At 51.0% G+C, this 23,239-nt stretch overlaps 10 protein-coding genes across 10 annotated transcripts; 5 read left to right on the plus strand and 5 right to left on the minus strand.

The window, feature by feature from the left end:
- Positions 1 to 814: 814 nt before the first annotated feature.
- PtrM4_141360 (uncharacterized protein) lies at positions 815 to 994 on the plus strand (the record flags this gene model as incomplete). The annotated part of the gene is made up of 1 exon (XM_066109506.1): positions 815 to 994. The coding sequence occupies one exon, from the start codon at positions 815 to 817 to the stop codon at positions 992 to 994; it is 180 nt and encodes a 59-aa protein (XP_065960428.1).
- A 42-nt stretch (positions 995 to 1,036) lies between these two features.
- PtrM4_141370 (PWI multi-domain protein) lies at positions 1,037 to 1,701 on the minus strand (the record flags this gene model as incomplete). Its single annotated transcript, XM_001937852.2, has 3 exons — positions 1,037 to 1,240; positions 1,293 to 1,457; positions 1,507 to 1,701. 3 exons carry the CDS (start codon positions 1,699 to 1,701, stop codon positions 1,037 to 1,039), a joined length of 564 nt encoding a protein of 187 aa, XP_001937887.2.
- Positions 1,702 to 2,316: 615 nt separating this feature from the next.
- On the plus strand, positions 2,317 to 5,520 carry PtrM4_141380 (fumarylacetoacetate hydrolase domain-containing protein 1; the record flags this gene model as incomplete). Its single annotated transcript, XM_066109507.1, has 3 exons — positions 2,317 to 5,213; positions 5,274 to 5,389; positions 5,441 to 5,520. The coding sequence occupies 3 exons, from the start codon at positions 2,317 to 2,319 to the stop codon at positions 5,518 to 5,520; spliced, it is 3,093 nt and encodes a 1,030-aa protein (XP_065960429.1).
- A 378-nt stretch (positions 5,521 to 5,898) lies between these two features.
- Positions 5,899 to 6,267, minus strand: PtrM4_141390 (uncharacterized protein; the record flags this gene model as incomplete). The annotated part of the gene is made up of 2 exons (XM_001937850.2): positions 5,899 to 6,099; positions 6,190 to 6,267. The coding sequence occupies 2 exons, from the start codon at positions 6,265 to 6,267 to the stop codon at positions 5,899 to 5,901; spliced, it is 279 nt and encodes a 92-aa protein (XP_001937885.2).
- A 378-nt stretch (positions 6,268 to 6,645) lies between these two features.
- PtrM4_141400 (uncharacterized protein) lies at positions 6,646 to 7,637 on the plus strand (the record flags this gene model as incomplete). The annotated part of the gene is made up of 3 exons (XM_001937849.2): positions 6,646 to 6,684; positions 6,886 to 7,123; positions 7,210 to 7,637. 3 exons carry the CDS (start codon positions 6,646 to 6,648, stop codon positions 7,635 to 7,637), a joined length of 705 nt encoding a protein of 234 aa, XP_001937884.1.
- Positions 7,638 to 7,764: 127 nt separating this feature from the next.
- PtrM4_141410 (uncharacterized protein) lies at positions 7,765 to 9,634 on the minus strand (the record flags this gene model as incomplete). Its single annotated transcript, XM_066109508.1, has 3 exons — positions 7,765 to 8,737; positions 8,788 to 8,887; positions 9,325 to 9,634. The coding sequence occupies 3 exons, from the start codon at positions 9,632 to 9,634 to the stop codon at positions 7,765 to 7,767; spliced, it is 1,383 nt and encodes a 460-aa protein (XP_065960430.1).
- Positions 9,635 to 10,028: 394 nt separating this feature from the next.
- On the minus strand, positions 10,029 to 12,353 carry PtrM4_141420 (uncharacterized protein; the record flags this gene model as incomplete). The annotated part of the gene is made up of 4 exons (XM_001937847.2): positions 10,029 to 10,393; positions 10,441 to 10,613; positions 10,663 to 11,379; positions 11,428 to 12,353. The coding sequence occupies 4 exons, from the start codon at positions 12,351 to 12,353 to the stop codon at positions 10,029 to 10,031; spliced, it is 2,181 nt and encodes a 726-aa protein (XP_001937882.1).
- Positions 12,354 to 13,449: 1,096 nt separating this feature from the next.
- On the plus strand, positions 13,450 to 14,662 carry PtrM4_141430 (SNARE-assoc multi-domain protein; the record flags this gene model as incomplete). Its single annotated transcript, XM_001937846.2, has 2 exons — positions 13,450 to 13,904; positions 13,957 to 14,662. 2 exons carry the CDS (start codon positions 13,450 to 13,452, stop codon positions 14,660 to 14,662), a joined length of 1,161 nt encoding a protein of 386 aa, XP_001937881.2.
- Positions 14,663 to 15,510: 848 nt separating this feature from the next.
- On the plus strand, positions 15,511 to 20,064 carry PtrM4_141440 (UBN2 multi-domain protein; the record flags this gene model as incomplete). Its single annotated transcript, XM_066109509.1, has 1 exon — positions 15,511 to 20,064. The coding sequence occupies one exon, from the start codon at positions 15,511 to 15,513 to the stop codon at positions 20,062 to 20,064; it is 4,554 nt and encodes a 1,517-aa protein (XP_065960431.1).
- Positions 20,065 to 21,098: 1,034 nt separating this feature from the next.
- On the minus strand, positions 21,099 to 23,118 carry PtrM4_141450 (uncharacterized protein; the record flags this gene model as incomplete). Its single annotated transcript, XM_066109510.1, has 5 exons — positions 21,099 to 21,574; positions 21,642 to 21,913; positions 22,074 to 22,224; positions 22,685 to 22,873; positions 22,938 to 23,118. The coding sequence occupies 5 exons, from the start codon at positions 23,116 to 23,118 to the stop codon at positions 21,099 to 21,101; spliced, it is 1,269 nt and encodes a 422-aa protein (XP_065960432.1).
- Between the last annotated feature and the right edge of the window lie 121 nt (positions 23,119 to 23,239).

A 23,239-nucleotide genomic window follows, 5' to 3' on the forward strand; every position in this document is an offset into this window, starting at 1 on the left:
CCAGTTTTCCGCACCATCACATCCACCAGCGCGGTTTCAACCTCGATCAAGATAGCAAGATGAGGAACTTTATGGAATTGCATTGGGATGCTCAATTGCATTATGTAATGTTTCCCAGTCCATAGTGGCACCGAGCCTACTCCTTCCAGATGTATCTGTAGTAACCGATTGCATATATAATTTAAGCCAATCGAATCGTAATCATTGACCTTCCGCAATTGTGATATGTTGTCTGACCGATTCTGCCGAGGTACGAACTGTCACTGCTCGATGTGTTTTTCTTGTGAGCCACGCTCCAGGAAAGTGTCAAAGAAGCTGTCCTACTTCTCCATACTTACGTCTCTTGGGATCGGTGAGGTCACTTTAAATGGCGAGCGAGTGATCTCCCGTCTAGCCCTGCCAGATCTACTGCGGGATCGCGACCTGCTGATGGTAGGTGAGCGCTTTCGCTTCTTGATATCAGCGCGTGAGCCATTTGAGTCTTCTCCCGAAGAACTAGAATGTCTCCGTCTTCGAGCACGCACAGGGCTTACAGATCGTGAACTACTTGGAGAGCGACGGCGACGGCGCGGTGGGGTTCGTGATCGCAGCCTGGGCGCTGGTGAGCTCGATTTGACACGTGGGGATTTGGAACGTGAAGTATGCCTGGGTAGTCTCGCAGTGTCGTGACTAGGAGACCACGACCTGTCTCTGCGCCTTCTCGGGGCTGGAGACTTGCTTCGAGAAGGCGATCGGCGTCGCGTGCGGCGAGGGGGCGATCTTGAGCGGTCAGATGATGGCGAGCGGCGCACTCGACGCCTTGGTGGCGTTCGCGATGGTTCTGACGATGGTGAGCGACGCATACGGCGAGGTGGAGATGCAGAGCGACCGCCCGAAGGAGAGCGGCGGCGCTCGCGAGATCTGTCGCGACGACCTCCACGTCCTCGACCCCGTCCTCCTCCAGGTATGTAAACATCGCGCTCGCGAGTTGGTGGGGAGAATCTTCGTCTTCTAGTACATGTCAGTAATCTTCTTCTGAGTTGGGGGTTTATATCACTCACGGTGGTGATCGCGAATCGCGCCTGGGAGGCCCTCTGTCGAAGTCTCTGCCTCGTCCCCTGCGATCATTGCCACGGTATCGTCCGCCTCCACCACGGCCGCGTTCAGGTCGATCTGAACGCTCAGTGTCGCGGAAAGCGTCAATCATAGCATTTTGAGCTTGCTCTTCGGCGCGTCTTGCATCGGCGGCGGCTTTGGACAGCTGTGTACTGGGTCAGCAATGCTAGCGCCGTAAGCCCATGAAGTGTTCTCACCTGCTCCTGCTGCAGTTCAGCCTTCTTCGCCTCCAGTAACTCCCGAGGTACGCCCACTGGACTGTCCTGGGCACTGAGCATGAGGTTCCATAACTCCTTGCAGAAAGGTGCTGTGTCTTTTCCCAGGAAGCCCGTGAGTTGGATTTGTATTTCCTTGATTTTTGGCTGTACAAGATTAGCCATCGCTTGCTAGAGCATACAAACATCCACTTACAGATTGGTTCTGCTCAACTAAATTGTAGCATGTCTCCACCACAATATCGTCTTCGTCGCCAAGGATGTTCGTGATCCTACCAGCAATCCACTTCTTAATCAAATCAATGTTGACCTTCTCGATATCCACCTTCTTGTCGAACTCTGGCGGAAATTTGGTGGCCTTGAGGCGCTTCTGGTCGATGCTGAGTGCCATTGCGAAAAGTAGGGGCGTGTAGTTGCACTGAAGCTTGTTGAGCGTGTGGAGGAAGGAAGTTCGCGACGTCGGAGCTGGAGCTTGCACGGATCTATCCGCGGTCTTGGCACCCTCCTCCGCGGTTACGTCAATGCTTCATGCAGGTACGACGCGCTAAGCTTGTCAACCACCACAAACTTCACGCTTTGTGCCATATCAGAGAGCATGTTACACAGGCAGATGAGAGAGAATGTATCAGTCCATATTGCGGAGTCTCAAATTGATCCGCTGAATGTAGTATCAATTCCCGCACGTTGCAGGTGCAAGTTCAGTACCCAGGTAGTCACACAAAAATGAGCCAGGCACGCTTCTCTTGTACTTGCCATATTAGCCGCTTTCTTCCTGCCTTTGAAATATCAGCTTGTTTGGGCGATGGCTTCTCTTCCAATGTTACCTTCACTAGAATCTCATCCAACGGATGTGGCTACACCTCAGCGCTTACCTTGGCCAGCATATCATTTCTTAGTGCCCGTCCATATCATCTGGTTGTGTCTATCGGACCCCGTCTCAACAGCTCTTGTCTATCGCTTACTTACCTACCCACTGTTATCGACGGATCCTACTGCGCTTCCTGATATGCCTACAGCCGAGCAGACCGAAGCACCTACACAGAGCGAATCTACGTCAGACCCTCAACCTGAGCCTCACTCCACAACTCCATTTCGTACTCCCGATCAGCATCCTTCCGAGCCTCCTACTGACCCACCTGCTGAACCTTTATCTGAGGAGACTCCTCCTGCAACTGAGCCTGAGCCTGCACCTGAAGCAAAGTCAGAGGCTGCCACTACAGCTGAACCTGAACCCGCTCCTGAGCCTGCACCCGAAGCCGAGTCAGAGGCTGCCACTGCAGCTGAACCTAAACCCGCTCCTAAGCCCGCTCCTGAGCCTGTACCTGAAGCCAAGTCAGAGGCTGCCACTACAGCTGAACCTGAATCCGAACCTGCTCCCGAAACCTCATCTAAGCCTGTAGCTGAAACCAAAGCCGAACCAGAAGCTACAAACGATCCAGCTCCTGAATCCGTACCTGACGAACCAGTGTCAGATCCTGCGCCTACAACAGATTCTGCACCCGAGGAAGCATCAGAACCCACAGCTGAGCCTCCTGCAGCACCTACAGAGGAGCCTACAACAAAGCCTGAAGCTACTGCAGATCCAGAATCGACGCCTGAAAAGTCTGAGGAACCCCCAGTCGAGCCCAACCCCCCTACAGAGCCAGAACCAGAAGCAACGCCTGAGGAGCCCAAAGACCCAGGCGAGTCTCCAGCTGGACCGGAACCGTCAACGGAGGCAGTACCTAAGGGGTCAGAACCAGCAATCGTACGTGCTGCTACGGCATCAAAAGAACCACCAGTAGAATCTGAGCCTACAACTCCTGTAGAACCAGAACGAGAGACAACGTACGAGGAGCCTAAGGAATCGGGTGAGCCCCCAGCTGAACCGGAACCTTCCACGCAGGCAGTGCCTGAAGGATCAGAACCAGCAATTGTACGTGCTGCTACCGCTGCAAAAGAACCACCGATAGAACCGGAGCCTGAGCCGACTGCAGAGCAAGAGCAAGAGACAACACCTGAGGAGCCTAAGGAACTAAGCGAGCCCCCAGTCGAACCTGAGCCTTCTTCACAGCCAGTACCCGAGAGATCAGAGCCAGCAATTGTACGTGCCGCTACGGCAGCAAAAGAACCACCAGTGGAACCTGAATCTGCACCTGCTGCTGGGCCAGTATCTGAAAACTCGCAAGAGCCTACAGACACATCCAAGCCTACCGAGGAGCCTAAAGAGTCATCGGCTGATCCTCCCGCTGCACCAGTAGACGAAACTAAACCTACTGAGGAGCCTGAACAGTCGCCGGTTGATCCTCCTCCACCAGTAGACGAACCAGTAGACGAACCTAAGCCTACCGAAGAGCCAGTACCCGAGAATTCGGAAGACACCCCAGTTGAGCCGCCTGCTGCCAAATCAGAAGAGTCTGCTGCAGAGCCAGCACCCGCGGAGCCAGAGAAGCCTGTGGACGAAGCCAAGCCTACCGAAGAGCCCGTGCCTGAGGGCTCGAAAGAGTTGCCAGCTGAACCTCCTGTTGCCAAAGTAGAGGAACCTGCTGCAGATCCAGTGCCCGAGGAACCATCTGATCCACCTGTTGAGCCCTCTGCACCACTGGTAGAAGAACCTGCAGAAGAACCTGAATCTGTACTGGAATCAGCACCCGAAACCCCCACCGAAGCACCTCAAGCTACGCACCCCGGGGTTATGCGTATGGCCGTTCCCAAGCCTGAGAATACCCAAGAACCTGCCGTCGAACCTCCTATGGAATCACAACCCGACCCTATGGTAGAGCCGAAACTGGAGGACACACCTAAAGAACATGAAGGTACACAACCTCTAGGCGAACCTGCGAAAGAAGAACCTGAGGCGCCTCTGCAAACTGAACCAGAAGCTGCACTGCCAGAGCCTGAAGTAATTCCACCAGCCGACCCACCGCCACTTTTCAAGCTAGCGGCAAAGTCAGTCGCGGCAGAACCTGTTAAATCTCCACTACCGAGTGAACGGGTTCCTGAAACTGGCCCAACAGAGCCTGAAGTGATCTTGCTACCTGATCCAGCACCAATGCCCGAACCTGAGGCAGAGCCAGTGCTACAGGTACCTGCAGCAGAGCCGGTGGTAACGGAGCCTATAGAGCCTACCTCACCGATTGCGCCTACTCCAGAACCTCAACCGGTAGTCGAGGAGCGTCAGCCGGCAACCGAAGAACCTCAACCAGCGGTCGAAGAGCCTTTGGCTGCTGCTCTGTTTGCACAGCCAGATCCTGCGCCAGCAGCAGAGCCAATTGAAGAACTTTTACTAGAAATATCTGCTGTAGAGCCCGTGGTCACAGTACCTATAGTACCTCAACCAATGGCGGAAGAGTTGCCTCAGGCTGTTTTCCCTGTGGCAGAACCGGCCGCGGCAAACGCTACAGAACCTCTACCACTGATTGAGCCAAATACAAGGCCTGAACAGGTATTTGAAGAGCCTCGAGCTTTACCGCTTGTTGCAGAACCAATCTCCGAACGCACAGCAGAGCCAATTGAAGAGCCGGTCGAGAAACTCGTACTGCAGATACCCTCTGCAGAACCCATGGCTACAGAACCTATAGATGCTGAACCAATGGCGGAAGAGCCTCAAGCTATCGTTCCCGTACCGGAACTGATGGCAACAAACGCTACAGAGACTGTACCATCGGGTGAACCAGTGCCTGTAGTGGAACCAATAACCGAACAGCCGCAAGCTGAAGCTGTTCCTAAACGCCAGTGCCGCCATGTCAAGAGGGCTGTTGTGGTAACCCCAGCGCCAGAGGTAGTTCCCACAGAAACTACAGTTCCATACCCTGCAGCGGAACCAACACCATCTCAACCAGTAGAGCCCAAAGCGCCCGAAGTCACACAACCACATTGTTGTCACAAAGCTTCTTCAATTACAACAACCACGACCACTGCTACGTAAGTACCCCAATCCTAACCCAATCTAACTTGCACCCATACTAACGGTCGCCCCCATAGCAAACGATGCAAACGCGACAGGTTCAAATTCATCGCTGCGATGCGCGCGCCCCACGAGTCCGTCCCTATCCTCGTCCTGCTCCGACAGAAGAAGAAGGCAGGCGAAGATGTGAAGGGTATTGCAGACACGATGCTTGCGGCAGTGGGGTCATGACAGGAGCATAAAGACTGGGGTTTAGATTGCGGTGAAGAGGATGTCTACCTAAAGATTCAGTCTTCCTACCTGGTCCTTCTCAAGATTAAGTAGGTGGTTATTAGTTTCATCTATTCCTAGGAACTTGTGTGTTTGATTGTTACTCCTCTTGTGCCAATGCTGCGTTTGAGCCGGTGCTTCTTCGTCGTCCTTGTCCGGTTTGTGTGATGTCGTGGAGTTCGTCCTGTTCTGGCCGCGAGGAGCGTGGCCGTAGCTGCAATCGATATACAGGATACCCTTCTCGTGACCGAAATATCTCAGAATCCATTCCGCCAGCAAAGTGAATACCCATAACCATGCTCGTCAGATCATACCACCATACATTATGCGATGATGTATCCACCCCTATCCCCATATCAAACCCGCATACAAACTCTTCTTTCACTTATTCCCCAAAACAACTCATCCTTCCTTCAACCCCCCATACTCCTCCTAACAGCCTCCCTCGCCTCCTGCAACCCCCTCCCCAACTCCCCCCCTCATATGCGCTTCCTTGACCTCATAATGCAACTTCAACAGATCCTTTGCTCGTTCCAGCTCTGTGTCTTCTTGTGTAGATGCGGGCGTGGGTGCGGTGGTGTTGGTGTTGGTGTTGGGGCGTGCAGATACGAGGGCGAGGGCGGCGGATGGGTCCTGCGTGGGTGGGTTAAGTTGGGGTTTTTTGCGCTGGAGATGGGGAGGGGGGGTAGGAGGGGATGGGAAGACAGGGGTAAGGGAACGTACACATGCGCGTAGGGAGTTTAGATCAGAAAGGATTTGTGCGAGTTGTATGGGTTCTGTTGTTGTAGTTTGGATTGTCATGGTTGGCGGGTTTGGTGTGTCCTATCTTCTTTTGGCTTTGGATGCGCTGGGTATTTCTTAGGTGGTGGATGTTTCGCGGGATATTGGAGTGCAGGATTGTAGTTTCACTGGGTGTACGTAGTGTTGTAGTTGTTATGTAAATGTTGCGCCCACATCTCCAGTTCGCAGCTCAAAGCCTCGGAAGCTAGTTACCAAGTCGTCACCCCCACATTTCGGTTCGCCCGCATCCTGGGCCATGCCAGGGGTCCAGTTCCAACGTCAACCCGTCTACCTAGCTTTCCATCTACGTTACAACATCGCATACACATTATTTGTTAATTCCCATTTACCAAATTACTATTCAATTTTTGGCATTGGCGAATTTGGGACCCTGAAGAAATGGCGAGTATACAAGCTATCCGGGCGAATTGCCGAAAGGTACGTTAGCATTTTCTTATTTTTAGAATGCGAGGTAGATCGAATCAGACACATGTGGGAAAAGAGCTTAGAATTGGATATTTAAGGGCAGAGGAACTATTGTTGCTTGAAGGGAAAAAGAGACATGATCGAAGCCGACAAAATTCCCGGTCCACATCGCACAAATGACCACCCCGTGACTAACACGCATTGTGATCAAAGGTCATGTGTATAGGCCGCAACTATGCCGAACACATCAAGGAGTTATCAAGTGCAACTCCCAAACAGCCCTTCTTCTTCCTGAAGCCACCTTCGTCCATCTTGCTTCCCGGTGCTGGGCCTGTACTACGACCCCGTGGAGTCATCATGCACTACGAGGTGGAACTTGGTCTAGTAATGGGCAGAACGATTCGGGATTTACATCCCGAGGACACAAAGGGAGCTATGGATGCCATTGAAGGTACGCGAAATGCCATTACATGAAACCCCAGATCCTGTTTACTACTACTTTCTCTTAAAATATCCTTCTAAAACTTCCCCACCTAGGCTACATCCTCGCCATCGACATGACTGCACGAAATGTTCAGGACGAGGCTAAGAAAAAGGGCCTCCCCTGGTCCATTGCTAAAGGCTTCGACACCTTCATGCCCATTAGTAATTTCATTGCGAAAAACAGAATCCCGAACCCACAGAATGCACACCTCTGGCTCTCCGTCAACAATGAAGTAAAACAGTCTGACAACACTGAGTTGATGCTTTTCCGGATCCCAAGGCAGCTGAGCGATATCAGCAGGGTTATGACGTTGGACAAGGGCGACATTGTACTTACTGGTACACCAAAGGGTGTAGGACCTGTGAAGACGGGTGATGTTATGCGTGCGGGAATCAAGGTAGACGGAAAAGACATCGAAGAGGCGGATATGGAAGTAGAGGTTGCGGACCGCGAGGGTTTGTATGAGTTCCGCGAAACTTGAAGTCCATCTAAAATTATACTGGCCGAACGAATCTTACTAAGATTATCGAAATTTGTCCAAAGTCCAAGTCACCAATATGCACGTCGACTGAGCTGGTGGTCGCTCTAGAATTTGCGGTGCTTTAAGCTCATGCAAGGAGGAGTTCATCGTCTTCATCAGGGATGAGCTCGCCATCATCTTCCCCTTGACCAGCAGGTGGGCTTGCCTGTCGATTCCCGCTCCGAGTGCCCAAAGGCTTCGGTATCACTTTAAATGGTGATGTTGTTGCTGCCTTCTGGTGAGACATTTTGACCCTATCCCCTGCGCTGACTTGAGTGTTTTCGCTACCATCAAGACTGGAGTCTGGCATTTTGCGTGGAATCGGCAGAGTGACCATCAATCTCTTTTGCTTCACCGTACTAACAGCTCCTTGTGGTGCTGGGATAGGGGCTGTCTTTTTAGTAGGCGAAACAGCAGCTTTTGCCCTCGGCTTCCTCGGTCTTGCAGCTACCGGCTGAGTAGATGCAACTGGTTTCTTCTCACTTGAACCGGCATCCACAATTTCCTTCCTTGGCCTTCCTCGAGGTTTAGCAGCGCCCTGTTTGGCCCGGGTGGGCTTCGTCTTGCTATTGGTGATAGCCGGAGCCGTATCAGTCTTGGCCTTCTTACGTGGCGATATACTAGGTCCAGGTAATTGTGTTGATTGGACGAGTGGCTGGGGTACTTGCTCCCGTTCGTCTTTTACTTCCATTTCTCGACTCTTTTTGGCTTGGGAGCGGGTTAGGCGTTGCGTTGGGGGAGCAGGATCAGATTGTTTTCTCTTCTTTGGTACTGCTCGGTTGACTATCTGTGTCGGAGGAAGTTCGTTTGTGGGTAAGGGTTGAGCCTCTTGTGCTAGTGGTGCCATAGCCTGCAAAGACCGGTCCACTATTTGAGTTTCTGCAGGAGGAGAGTTGCGTAGGAAGCTATGTTCATTGTGTGCAGGTGACGTGTGTTGTATGCCTTCCCCTACCAGTCGTGGTAGCTTAGACTCATGAATCGACGGCCTTTGGAATAGTCTACGTCTGGCTGATGAGAGAAGATCTTTTCTCGGCGACGTTAGATCTATACTGGTAGGAACTCTGGAACAATTAGCGAAACATCCAATCGTCATCTCACAGTCTTTCCTTACTTCTCCTGGATCACTGGACTCTGAGGAACTTGAACCTCTTCAGGTATGAACTGGAGGCCAGATTTAGGCAAGATCATCAGGTCATCATCCGGCTCAGTGGCTGAATCCGAAGTGTCAGCATCCAAAGTTTGAGGTGGCGTTGCAGTCCTTCTATTTGGATTGAAGTAGGGGTTAGGATATTCGTCATTCAACGCGTGGTTTGATTCCATACGTCTTGTCATACTTTGCGTAGATCCGGGAATCGAATAGTCGCCGACCAACCTTCTCTCATCTCCGAATATCAACCGCTCTTTGCTCTTGCTCTTCCTCTGCTCTTCCTCTTTCTTCCCAACTCTCGCCATCTCCCCCCTCCAGCCTCTGTATCTTCTTTGCATCTTCCATCCTTCTGTGCTCGAGAAATTCTAGACGTCTCATTACCCCCTTCAAATCCCGCCTCCACACCCTTAATCCCATCCACATCCTCTGTAACCCTCGACACCACAGTATCCAGCTCAATCATCTTTTGCCGAACATTTTTATTTACATCTACAAAAGTACTCACGCGTGCCAGTTCCTCTGCTGCCCATTTTTCAAAAGCCTTGTCATCGCCTTCTGTCTCTATAGCAACGAGCTTTTGTTCGAGGTGGCGAATTCGTGCTGTAGCGGCTTCGGCAGCGCCTGCGACGGCTTCGGTGGTTTGAATGCGGGCGTTGTAGCCTTCGTGCTGTTTTTGGAGGGCTCGCATTTCTGTAAGAAGGTAGGCATGTTGTTTCTTCAATTCTGGACCCCATATGAGCGCTTCTGCCGATGCAAAAGGCATGCGTGGTGGACCGGCATCTTTTGGTGTACTGGGCCGGCGAGTAGTCATCATGTCGAGGATCGATAGCTGGAGTGATGGATGGATGGATGGATGGATGGATGGATGCACCTGTCTGAGACGATGGAGGAGGTAAGAGGCGGCTGGTATTTAGTCAGACGAGGAGAGGCAATGAAAGCGAAGACTACATGCTGAGATGAGATAAATGAGTGAAGCGTGAGTGGTCGAAGAGTGAGTCAAGCTTCAGCCCCTCGGGGTGAGTCTAGCTACGAGAGGGAGGCACGACACTGAACGCGACTTCCTCACCCTTGACTGAACAGCGCACCTTGGCAGCCCCACATCATTAGACACACTTAAGCAATTGACGGCACAGAAGTCAGAAGTGAAGTAAAGTCTTTCTTATTTGTGCTACCTACTAGGTGCCATCATACACCACTCAATTAGATCAAGCAGCCCGCTTCGGCCCTTTCGGTGCATCTATTACATCATCTCTCTTCATGATGCGAATCTTAGTATCGCTCTTGTCATCTTCTGGCTCAGGCTCCTTTGGCTGATCTACAACACTCTTGTCATAGCTACTGGGGTCGATGCCGAGTATGCCACCAACATTGTTGCGGTCACCAGGAACAGAGAATTCCCTGAAAGCATATCGCCACTCGTTGAGGAATCCCCGGATAGCTTTACCAACCTTGTCCTTGCCGTTCTTAGAATGGTGCCCAGTCCCAGTTATGGCGTAAACTGGACGAGATGACGAGCTGTGCTTCAGAAGTATGCCTTCGAGGTATGATACAGATTCATCAGGATGCAAACCTGAATGGAATTAGTAGAAATTTTCGGTTCAATTGAGCTATACATACCGTGAAGATCAACATACAACTCCCTCGAGCTGTCACTGTCCTGATTGCGATCTTCGTAGAGAATACGGGCAGCTTCACGGTGAGCTTCACGCATCAGGTTGTTCTCGCTCTGCCCCCTAAGACTAAGAGCTTTAGCCGCGCGCGAGTCGCTGCGATTCCAGGCCTGAGCAGCACTAGTGTTTGTTAGTACATGCTTGTGTGATGGTTTACGTTCCCTCTTACCTCTGCAGGAACTTGTTGCGCAGACTGCCGTGTTTGAATGCTTCGGCGCGAGCTTTGAGATATGCCTGATTGCCCACATCACCCGTCTGTAGCCACGGGATATGCTGAGGAGCAGGGATCGCCTGTGCAGCCACGCTGTTTTCACGAGAACCATTGAAGCTCTTAGTCGGTCTCAATCCCTTGCGAACTGGAGTGACGGGAGCTGGCGAAGGCGACATGCGAACGACATCTGCGAGATTGTTGGGTCCCGGGGCATCCTTGTGATGACCATGGCCGCCTCGCTTTCCATGGTGACGCTTTCCAGTTTTAGCGGCAGCGGCGGATCCTAGACTAGGGAATGCATCGTTATCATCCACTGCAAGCACCGACGGCGTTGTAGTACGGGACACCTGGCGACTGCCAGTCCTGGACTGCGGGCGGCTTCCACCTCCAGGAGTGAAGTTGGCATAAGGACTCAGACCAGGCGGAGGACGTGTAGGCCCACCACCTGTCAAGCCATATAACTGTTCCAGAGTGGTTGCCTCTGAGGTTGATATGGATGGGGTACCAAGAGGTGAGCCGTTATATTGGAGGCTAGGAAACTCATAGTCGGACATTTGAAAGTTTGGTATGGGCGGGGTTGCGACGTCTGACACGGCCATGCGGGCCATTAGGGCCGAGGGGTCATGTGAGAAGAGACATGTATCACCAGCTAGGCAGTTTCCATTTAGGTAGTATCTAGCCCAGATTAGCATTTATGCATGCAAACAGGAACATGTTACTCACTTGCACAAGGTCTTGCTTGTGTCATGACTGAAGCGGCAGTCTGCCCTGGCGCAATGGCCAGTTGAAAGAAAGTACTTGCACACGATATTGCTCTTCTGCTGACCGGCTGGCGTAGCAGGCCTAAACGCTGGGCTCATAGACTTTCCGATGACATATCCAGAGTGCTCAGAGGGGGCAGTGGGGAGCTGTTGGACATCCAGCTGTTGTCCCATCAAAGCGAGCAATGCCGCACTGAGCTCATAGCCGTTAGCTTCAAGGACCCTTTCAAGCTCTTCATCTGAGCGGTCGTCTCGGAGTATGGAGCGTAGCATATCGTACGGGCCCATGTCCACTGTCTGCGGCTGCACCCATTCAGCGGCGGCGCCATTGAGGGTGCCATCACCCATGAGAGACGACTCGGTAGATGCAGCGTCATCGTTCACCAGCCAGTCTACCGAATGCCCATCTAGATCACCATACAACTCTGTATTCTGACTGGCGGATTCACTGAACTGGTATGCGCTCAGGCTGGGGCTGTGCGGAATATGCGGTGTGGAAAAAGCAAGGCGCGGAGAGGGGCGCGGAGAAGTGAAGGGTGATGCCGTCGACGACTTTGTGCGCGCAAAGCCGGGAGGGCCTATCCCAAAGCTCGGAGGAGGATGCACCATACGGGGGGAGTTGTTGACGGGTGTAGGGGCGCGATTGGCCTGCCAGGGAGCTGGCGAGGGTCGGCGGATGATGGTATGGCGGCTGGGAGGCGAACTGGACGAGCTGCCGGCATCGCGATAGCGCCAGAGACAGTCCAAGACGATATTTTCGAGCGACTTTCCCGTAAGATTGGTCTCCTTTTTCAGGAGCTCCTCGAGCCTATCCGTCTTGTCCTCCTCATCCAGAGCCTCGTCCTGCAGCACCGGCAGGGCCTTTTCGTACACATTGTCTGCGACCATGGTGATTAGTTCCAAACTTCCAAAATGCAGAGTCAAAGTTTGGCGGTCAGGCGTGGCGCGTTGGATGGGCGAGGTTAAAGGGTTAAGTCAGAGGTCGTAGTCGAGACAGGAGGCCGTTGGTTGGGCTGATTAAGTACTGCGCGAATGGTAGGAGCGACCGGCGCGTCAGGGAATGAAGCTGCAACGAAGGACAGATTATTCGTCCCGCAGTCTTCTCTGCAGGACACACCAAGTGCGCCAATTCAGCAGAGTGTAAATATATGCCTGGGGCGATCGCGAGCGCGAATGAAGCTCGAGGGAACTAGGCTTAACTACGTATGTAGTAGGGGTGGGGGGAAGCTGCACCGTGCAGTAACCATGGATCGGGGACAACGGGAATCCACACACTTGCGCCCCAATCTGTCCTACATTGCCCTGGAGTTTTGATAAGTCGGTTAAATTTGTAATCTTAGCTGAGTGTTGATGACGGGTCTGCGGTGTGAATTTTCTACCGACGACGAAAGGAGCTGAGACATATGCCTCATAGTGGTGTTCGAATTAGGCAATGGGTGCGGGCGCCACAGACCGAGGCTGAGCTCATCACGTGTAACATCACGTGCCATACACATCTCAATGCTGGCTCGGCCGTAGCAACGCCGTGTGCATTGAGCTATCAGGGTATGGATGTTACAGCAAAGTATGCGCAAACAAACTACCACACTCCGGATCTACTCACAGACCATCCATGGACACAATGCAATGCTGCAAGCGATCCAGTACTGCACATTGCATCTACCCGCCTAATGCAGGGCGAATGCGGCGGTGCATGCTCGTTCGTCCGCCCGGATGATGATGAAACCTAGAGCTCACCAACACTAAACATTAGCATCTACCCACTACCACTCTGACAACTCTGACAACTGTTTCTACTACCGTTTACTGCCCCGTCCCGCGGAATGTCCGTTTCCACCCGTATCAGCTAGCAGAATACTCTCCATTCACTATACCTACCTGTCTGCCTAATTCACATCCTCATATCTCCGCATACATCCACACATCCGTGCCGCGCCGCCCGTAACCCCCTCGATCCTACACATTGATTGACCCAAGGGACGCCATGCCAGCGTCCTACTATGACGCCCGCGCTCTCGCGCTTCCGCTAGATGACGAGGAAACAGGCAACGAGCGGCCAACATGGAGCCGACGGTCGCTATCATCTACGTTTCGGCGCAATGCCTCGCATTCCAGCCAGCAAACCACATGGCGGCAGCGCGCAATGGATAATTACGACAAGCTCAATCGGCGCGTGTTCGACCAATACAATAAACTCTCTCCCGTCCAGAAAGTGCTGTTCTTCGTCGGCAGCGTGGTGTTGGCAGTAGGCGGCATACTCTTCTTGGTGTACAGTGAACGGTTATTCGGCATGCTGTTACCAATTGCGAAGAAGTGGAGGGATATTACAGCCGGGTGGTTAATACTCTGGGCTTTGATCTTTTTGGTTTCCTTCCCGCCGTTGATCGGATACTCGAGTTTACTCACCATTGCCGGCTTTGTCTATGGCTTTCCCAACGGGTACGTCACGATATGTAGAATCTCGGAATTTTTATACTGACTCCAGACCTAGATGGTTCATAGCCGCCAGCGCCACCATCGCCGGAAGCACAGCGTCGTTCCTCCTCTCCCGCACGCTCCTCAAAACCATGGTCCACCGCCTCGTAGCAAACGACACACGATTCGCCGCCCTCTCCCTAACCCTCAAGCACGATGGCCTCAAACTACTCGTCATGTACCGCCTCTGCCCCCTCCCATACTCCATCTCCAACGGCGCCGTAGCCACCTTCCCGACTGTGCACTGGGCCTCGTACGCCCTCGCCACCGCAATCGTCTCCCCAAAACTCATGCTCCACATCTTCATCGGCAGCCAGCTCGAGAAAATCGCCGAAAGCGGCGGCAAAATGGATCCCCGCACAAAAGCCTTGTCTTACCTGTCCATCATCATCGGTCTCATCGCAGGCATCACAACAGGCTGGCTCGTCTACCGTAAAACCAAGGCCCGCGCTGCACAACTCGAGGCTGAAGAGCGCGCTGGTATCCGCCGCGTAAGCATCGAGGGGCTGGAAAATGAATACGCGGATGACCCGGCCGCGCTGGAAGCCGCCGCTCGCTTACGCGAAGACGACGATGACATTAGCTTACGAACGACGTGGGATGACGAGTACCACGATGAACCACCCGAGACGGGCGATGCCGTGGAAATTGGCGACGACCCGTTCAAGGACGGGGATGTAAGCGGGGGTGAGGAACAAGGCCGCGGTAAGGGAAATGAATAAAACATGGAATGTATGTTTCTTGTATTTTACGCATTGCACCGCTTGGATAAAAGGGGGCGAGAGAAACTTGGGTCTTTAGAATTATAGAATGAGGTATCGATTATCCGCATCAGGTGGCGTTTATATTTATGAATGAAGTATATGTATGATATAGGCTGGCGGTATTCACGACATTCTTACTGCTCGTACATCATTGTGGTGATGTAGGCGGGAGGTATTCACATGGGGTTCTCCGTCATGATATCTAGGTCTTTGTTAAGAATATGTTAGGTTCAGTCCAGGTCGGCGAGGTGAGGTTCGTGGAGTAAGCCCGAGCAGAAGGACCGACGCGGAATGATGATCTGTCATGTACGTCCTAAGATCATCATAACAACAAGTAGATAGAACAATAGCTCTTAGTGAAGTTCAATCCAATACAGGGTTACCTTTCGTACCTCTACTCGGTCGCCTATGGTAGTCATACCACCAGAGGAGACCTTGTTCTAACAGGTTATGAGCCCGGTTGCCTAACCCAACGTTATTGTTTTCAAACACCTACCCGAGTCACGAAGGACTCAGATTCAAGAAGGAATCAAAACATCCACCCAAGTCACGAAGGACTTAGATTCAAGAAGGAATCAGAAAAGAAAAGAAGTCGTGTACAACGCGGTTAACACGCAATCACACTTAAATACACCGTCTCTACACCCGAGAACCGATAACGACTGCACCGCCCGCAGAATATCACCCGGATCGCCCGGATCGCCCGCATCGCCTGTATCGCCCGCATCGCCCGCATCACCTACACTCTTAGCATCATACCACGTACCTTGCTCGCATAATAGTCTCACCAACTCAAAACACACAAGATGGCTGTAGAGAAGGAAGAATGGAAGATTCCCCAACTTACAGCTGAAAACCACGATACTTGGTTCCGCCGAAACAAGGTCAAGCTTAAGGGGAAGAAAGTCTTCTATGTCTGCGAGAAAAACCTGGTACAGCACTGCCAAATAGCAATAGCCGGTGAACTAACGGAGGCTATGGAAGAGTTGGAAATTGCTGAAGCAGACAAGCATACTAAGATCCGCGTCAACATTGAAAAAAGAGACAAGTACCTAGAAGATGAAGCCACTGCAATCGATCTCTTGTTTCGGTCGCTTACTGAAGATGACCAAGCCCTTATTGACGAATACGACACTGCCTTCCAGTTCTGGGCCTACCTACAAAAGAAGTACACCCAAACTGACGCCACAACCGCCAACATTTACATGACCAGAATTCAAACGTTCACATTCAATCCTGGGAACACAATTGTTGGATCATGGGAAAAGCTAAAGGAATACCGACGCAAACTCGTAGCAGCAGACGCTGACACCAACGGAGCTTACAAGGACTCTGCACTACTACTCGTTCTTATTAGATCACTCCCGAAAGAATTTAAGACTACGATTGACACCTTAAACGCCCAACTTAACCTTACGGTTGAACAGAAACTTAAGTTTCTGGAAGAGAAGGAGGTTCGAGACCAGCAAGACGCCGACGAAAAAGCTCTCCCAGCATTCCGGAAGACGGAGAAGTATGTTCCGCCTTACAAGCGCCGAAATCACAAGAGCTCACCACTATCGTCTGACTCCGAATCTGGTACTAAGTTTATGGTCCAATGCTTCCTTTGTGACGGAGCCCATGGCGTACGAGACTGTCCAAGACGTGAGAGAGCTCGAAAGCTCCTTAAGGAATACGACGCTAAGAAATCATCTAAGCCGCCTATTAAGACACTCAAGCAAAGGAATTCTCACAAAAAGACTGGCAAAGCATATGGAGCCGAAGAAGTCAATTCAGAGTCAGATGAATTATCCGAGACCTCAGACTCTGAACCCGAGGAAATTGAGACATGCCGTCTCTCAAAAGACATTGTCGGTAAGGCCTCTCCATCTACTTGGGCTGCCGACACTGGCGCCTCCTCCCACATGTCTGACCAACCCTCATTGTTTAGACGAATGATCAAGATCAAGCGAAGACTAGTTCGGGTTGGAGGGGGAGAATTATATGCAGACTGGAAAGGAGAAGCTCAAGTGGTGTGTAAAGACGGATCGTCGACATGGTTGTCAGAAGTACTGCTTGTACCTAACCTTGGAGTCAATTTGTTATCAGGGAGAAGAATTTGCGCAGCAGGCCTGAAGGGTCGTTTCAATTCACACGTACTATGCTTCAAACTAGGAAAGGAGATCATTATTAAAGCAACTATGGACGACGGCCTCTACGTAGTGTCACACATTGCCGATGGATACCACGAGACAGCATTCCTAGGCACGGAACCCCATACACCAGTTAAGAGCGAGCTTAAGGTTAATGAAAAGGAGAGATACCTGCTGTATCACAGACGTTTCGCACACCTAGGACCTACAAAGATTGCCAAACTCCACGAAGTTACAACTCTCCAGAAGAAGATTCAAGTTCCAGAGAAGATTGAAATCTGCGAAGTGTGTTCCCTGACAAAGATGAAGAACAGCATCCCTAAGCAGCTAAGAGAGCACAAGGCCACGAAGCTAGCCTTAGTACAGTTTGACATTGCTGGACCCTTTCCAACATCTCTACGAGGAAACAGGTGGTTCCTCCAAATTATTGATAGCTACACGCGGAAAAACTGGGTTATCCCGCTGAAGAAAAAGGGAGACGCACAACGGGAACTCCGAATCTGGAAGACCTTTGTAGAACATCAAACTGGCGAGAAAGTCAAAGCTGCTGGAACCGACAATGCACCAGAACTTCTACAGCAAGCTGAGGAATGGAGAGTTACACAAGGCGTGGAAATTCAGCCTACAACAATTGCTTCCTCACACCAGAATGGACCAGCCGAGCGAAACATCCAAACTGCTGAAGCTGATATGAGAGCAATGTTGAAAGACGCTGGTTTACCAATTGAGTTTTGGGATGAAGCTGTCGAAGCAGACGCATACCTACGCAACCGTACAAACACAGGACCTATGATCAATGGAAAGCAAGTCAGTCCTGAAGAGGCATTCACAGGAACGAAACCATCCATTGACCACATCCGTGTATGGGGGAGCAAATGCTATTCGTACATCAACCCTAAAACGATTCCAGCAGACCAACGACATGACAAGCTCGTGGACCGTGGCAGAATTGGAGTATTTATGGGATATTCTGAGACAACAAATAAGCAGTTCAAGTTCTATTCGCCAGAGCTTGGATACACCTCAAGGACAAGCCGATTGTCAGTGGACGAATACACCCCTGGAGGGAAAGTTGAACTACGACTGCGAAACATACCAGCTGGACCACAAGGAACGCAGAATACGATGCCAGACCGAAAACCAAGAGGAAGACCTAGGAAGGATCTAGAATTATCTCCTGCCGAACGAATGGAACCAACTCCTACCGAACGAATGGAACCATCTCCTGCAGAACCAATGGAACCATCTCCTACCGAACCAATGGAACCATCTCCTGCAGAACCAATAGAACCAGTTTCCGAGAACCTAATGGAACCATCTTCGGCAGAGCTAACTCATGAACCAGTGAAGCGTCACAGAGGAAGACCAAGGAGGCTAACTACTATTCCTCCTACTGCACCATCTGATGAGCGGGTTCCTAATCTTGTGAACGAAGAGGGGCCCGAAGAACCGTGTACCCAGTCTGTACGAGAAAAGGAGATTCCACGATACTTCACTAGACAAGCCAAACGGAAGAGGTCTAACGAAGAGATTGTTGAGGACGAGAGATTTAGCAAGATCGTTAAAGCTATGCTAGCCCAAGTTGGCCTTACAGAAGAGCAAACACGACTATCTGAGAAGGCTTTCGCAGCAACCGAGATCGCAGGAATCCAGATCCCCCAGACACACGAGCAAGCTATCAACGACCCAAAGTATGGAAAGCAATGGAAAGCAGCAATACTTGAAGAGATAATCGCGTTAATAGAGAATCGAACCTGGGAGGAAGTTCCAAAGCCAAAAGACGCGAACATGGTTGATTCAAAGTGGGTTTTTACAGTCAAAACGAATCTCGACGGGACTGTTGAGAGGTTTAAGGCACGCCTTGTGGCAAGAGGTTTTACGCAAGCACACGGAACAGACTACAACGAGACTTTTGCCCCGACAGTCCGCATGGACACCTTACGTCTGTTTATGGCCACTGTCGCAGCGGAAAACCTGGAATGTTTCCACTTTGACATTAAGAATGCATTCACAGAGTCGCACTTGAAGGAAGAGATCTTTCTTAAGCAACCCCAAGGAGTAGAAGTCAAAAAAGGATACGTCCTTAGAGTTCTCCGCAGCTTATACGGACTCAAACAGGCTGCTCGCGACTGGAACTTGTTGATAAAGAAAGAACTTCTGGCATGGGGATTCGTACAAAGCCTCGCAGACCCGTGCATGTTTATCCACAAAGAAAAACAACTCCGTATCCTCGTCTACGTTGATGACATTGCTGCTGCTGCAAAAGATCGAGCTCAAATTGATTGGTTCTACGAGAAGCTTTCTGGAAGATTCAACACCAAGAACCTGGGGGAGATTCATAAGATCCTTGGAGTACGAGTTACGCGAGACAGAAAGCGCCGCACAATCTACCTCGATCAAGAGCAGTACCTACACGCAGTACTTGACAAGTTTGGAATGTCTAGCAAACAACACAGAGACAAGAAGATTCCATCTGCAGATTACACTTCATTTAGGCCAGCCACTGACAACGACACCCGAATCGACATCACTGAATACCAGCAAGTGATAGGGAGCCTTATGTTTGCTATGGTTCTTACACGTCCAGACATTGCATTCACCCTCGGAAAGCTAAGCCAATACATGAGCGATCCAGCAGAACACCATGGCCATGCGTTGAAGAACCTGCTACGATATCTAAGGTCGACAGTGACATTGAAGCTACGCTACGGACCAGGGGGAGTACACTCGCAATTTGTCATCTACTCTGATGCTGACTGGGCAAGCGACATGGTAGACCGAAAGAGCGTTTCAGGGAGCACTGCAATGTTCTACGGAGGTCCAATATCATGGTCTAGCAAGAAGCAACGGTCTGTTGCAACGTCAAGCTGCGAATCTGAATACATCGCACTATCAACATGCTGCAAGCAAGGCCAGTGGATTGCTCAAATGTTTAGAGATCTTGGGTTCCCAAAGTACATTGGAAAAGACACCAACAAGGTCCAGATGCTAGGAGACAACCAGGGTGCCATTGCACTTACAAAGAACCCTCACCTTCACGAAAGATCAAAGCACATCGACGTCTGTTATCATTTTATCCGAGACCTAGCAGAACAAGGCAAACTCGATGTGGCCTACGTTCCAACTGCAGACATGGTGGCTGATGGAATGACAAAGCCATTGCAGCGAGTCGCATTCGAGAGATTCAAGAACCAATTAGGAGTTGTCCTTGGACCGGACCTGCCCTGAGGGGGAGTGTTAAGAATATGTTAGGTTCAGTCCAGGTCGGCGAGGTGAGGTTCGTGGAGTAAGCCCGAGCAGAAGGACCGACGCGGAATGATGATCTGTCATGTACGTCCTAAGATCATCATAACAACAAGTAGATAGAACAATAGCTCTTAGTGAAGTTCAATCCAATACAGGGTTACCTTTCGTACCTCTACTCGGTCGCCTATGGTAGTCATACCACCAGAGGAGACCTTGTTCTAACAGTCTTGACATATTTCCACCTAGGACGAAGGAAGAAAAGTGACTTTGTATGTCGAGTGCATCCATACTATGCTATGCAAAATGATAGGGCAGACGAAGATATTTCAATTCCACATTATATAGTTACAGTTGCTTGCTAACATACTACATGCATGGTAGTCACCGCGGTATAGATGGAATGATGAACATTGACATATATTGCTTGCCTTGGCAATATTCTGCACAGTACGGAAAATCAACGAAGAATCTTTAGAATATATGTCCCATAGAAATATTGTGATAGCTATGTCAACTAGTTACTTGTCTGCACACCTGAACCAGAAGGTTGGCAGTATGTAAACGAGTCGATCTGACACATGATCCAGGCACATGTAGGCAACAGACCGGTTATGAGTACGCTATATCGTGAGGTTTCGTACTGATGTATATCTCCTGGCTTAGACGTGAATTTGGTACAATTGTTACATCACATGCAAAATCCAGATATGGAACAGAGGAAAGGTTTGATTGGCAAGTACAGAACCACTCATCATTCTACTTTCATGAGAACGGAGCCACATATGTACCGCTAAAACGAAGATAGGGAATCACAGAGGGTCATCGTCAATAGATTGAGGCGTGCGTTGCCAGTCCATGTCAGTGCAGAAAAACGAACAAATCTTCCATATTGAGACACGGCTGATGGCGAGGACGCATCTTCTATTATACATCTATTCTCAGAGACCAATCAGCACTTTTTGGCCCGTCAGGAATATTGGAATAGACAGTACCCACTCTTTCAACCTTCAACCCGTTTATGCGATGAAGCTCTTGGTGAAGCTCTGTGCAACCTCCCTGAGCTGAGCCTCAAGCTCCTTGCTGAGAGCACCTTCCCGGTCGATCTTGTTGAGCATGTCTGACTCGTTAGCCTTAAGATGGGCGAGGAAGTCAGCCTCCCACTGGAGGATCTTGTTGACGGGTACGTTGTCAAGAAGACCGTTGATACCAGCGTAGATGAGGGGAACCATCTCGTTGACGGCCATGGGAGAGTACTGCTTCTGCTTGAGGAGCTCGGTAAGACGTTCACCGCGGCTTAAAGTTTGCTTTGTAGCAGCGTCCAAGTCGGAACCGAACTGAGCGAAAGCTGCGACTTCACGGTACTGAGCCAAGAACAATTTCAATGATCCAGCCACCTGCTTCATGGCCTTGACCTGGGCAGCGGAACCGACACGGGAGACAGAAAGACCGACGTTAATGGCAGGACGGATACCCTTGTAGAAGAGCTCCGCTTCTAAGAAGATCTGGCCGTCGAATCTGGGGTTAGTACAAGCCGCGTGAGTAGAGTAAGAAGTACTTACCAGTGATGGAAATAACGTTGGTTGGGATGTAAGCGGACACATCACCACCCTGGGTCTCAATGACGGGAAGAGCAGTGAGCGAACCACCACCGAGCTTGTCGTTCATCTTGGCCGCACGCTCGAGAAGACGAGAGTGGAGGTAGAAGACGTCACCGGGGTAAGCCTCACGACCAGGAGGCCTCCTGAGAAGCAAAGACATCTGACGGTAGGCGACAGCCTGCTTGGTCAGATCATCGTAGATGATGAGGGCGTGCTTGCCGTTGTCACGGAACCTAAGATAGAATGCGTTAGATGAAAGTTTCCGAAATGTAAAATAAAGCGAAGTGAAAAGTGAATAAAATAAAGTAAAGGTAAAATGAAGCCAACATAGGGAGTCCAGGTCGAGGTGTATCGTGATAAGAATATTGGTTTGGCGGCGACGACAATAATTACTCTTCTATGATGGAAGGGTAACTAGGGTTGACGACCTCCTGGATGCCGACATCGTCGATGTTGGTGAGGTTAAAGTCTGACCCGGGAGCATACGGTAGTAGTGTGAGGGTGTACGCCGTCGTTATATGGGTGCTTGCTGGCTTCAACAATCCTAATAGAAGGGTATACACGATAGACCCTGCCCTTGAGTGCTCGAAACCGATGTGCTTGAAATGGGCGAGATCGGAGTCGGTGTCGGATGGACCATCGTACACGCCATCCAGGTTACGATGCAGGTCGGAGTCGGACGAACCAAAAGTAAAGTGAAGTGAAAGCGATATAAGCCAAAATGAGGGTTCCAGATCCAGAGATGTCCCAATGATAACATTGGTTTGGCGACGACAACGGCATTACCCTTCTATTGTGGAAGAGTAACGCGAGCGGATGCCGTCGTCAGGGTAGACCCTTGACACCGGCGGGGTCAATGTCCAAGCCTAACGCATACGATAGTAGGGTGGGAGGATGTGCGCCATCGTCACGTAGATGGTTGTTAGCTACAACGCGTCCCAGAGCACCGATGGCGCCGACATGTCAACGGTTGCTGGCTTCGCCAGGCCGAATGAAAGGGTCACCGTGCTCGAAACAGACGTGCTCGAAATCGGCGATGTCAGAGTCGGTGTCGGATAGACTATCGTAGACGTAATCCGCGTTGTAGTGCAGCTTGTAATCCTCTAGGTCGGACTTGGAAGGGTAACCATCGTAGGCGCCATCCAGGTTGTAATGCTCTAGGTCGACGTCTTCGATATTGGTGAGGTCGGAGTCTGATTAATCGTGATAGACACCTTCCATAGCAGTAATGTACTGGAAAGTTTCTGAGGTCGGCACCAGTGGTGGGCGCAGAGACGTCAGATAGCCCGGGAGTATACAGGCTTGGGGTTGGATGGTGTGCGCCGTCGTCATACAGGTGGTTGTTGGCTACGACACTTGGTACATCGCTAGTCGTGCCGTCATGTAGGCATTTGCTGGCTTCAGCGGCGGCGGCAGGACCAAGTGAAATGGTGGCCATGATGGAGGTCCTCCAGGATGGGCCTCATGACGCGTCGTCGGCTAAGACCACACCACTCTTCCATGCTGGAGGAAGGTCCATGAAGGGTATGTGGTCGCCTTTTGTGCAACAGGGCCGCGAA

This window comes from Pyrenophora tritici-repentis, chromosome 8 (genome assembly GCF_003171515.1).
Source record: "Pyrenophora tritici-repentis strain M4 chromosome 8, whole genome shotgun sequence".
NCBI lineage: Eukaryota > Fungi > Ascomycota > Dothideomycetes > Pleosporales > Pleosporaceae > Pyrenophora > Pyrenophora tritici-repentis.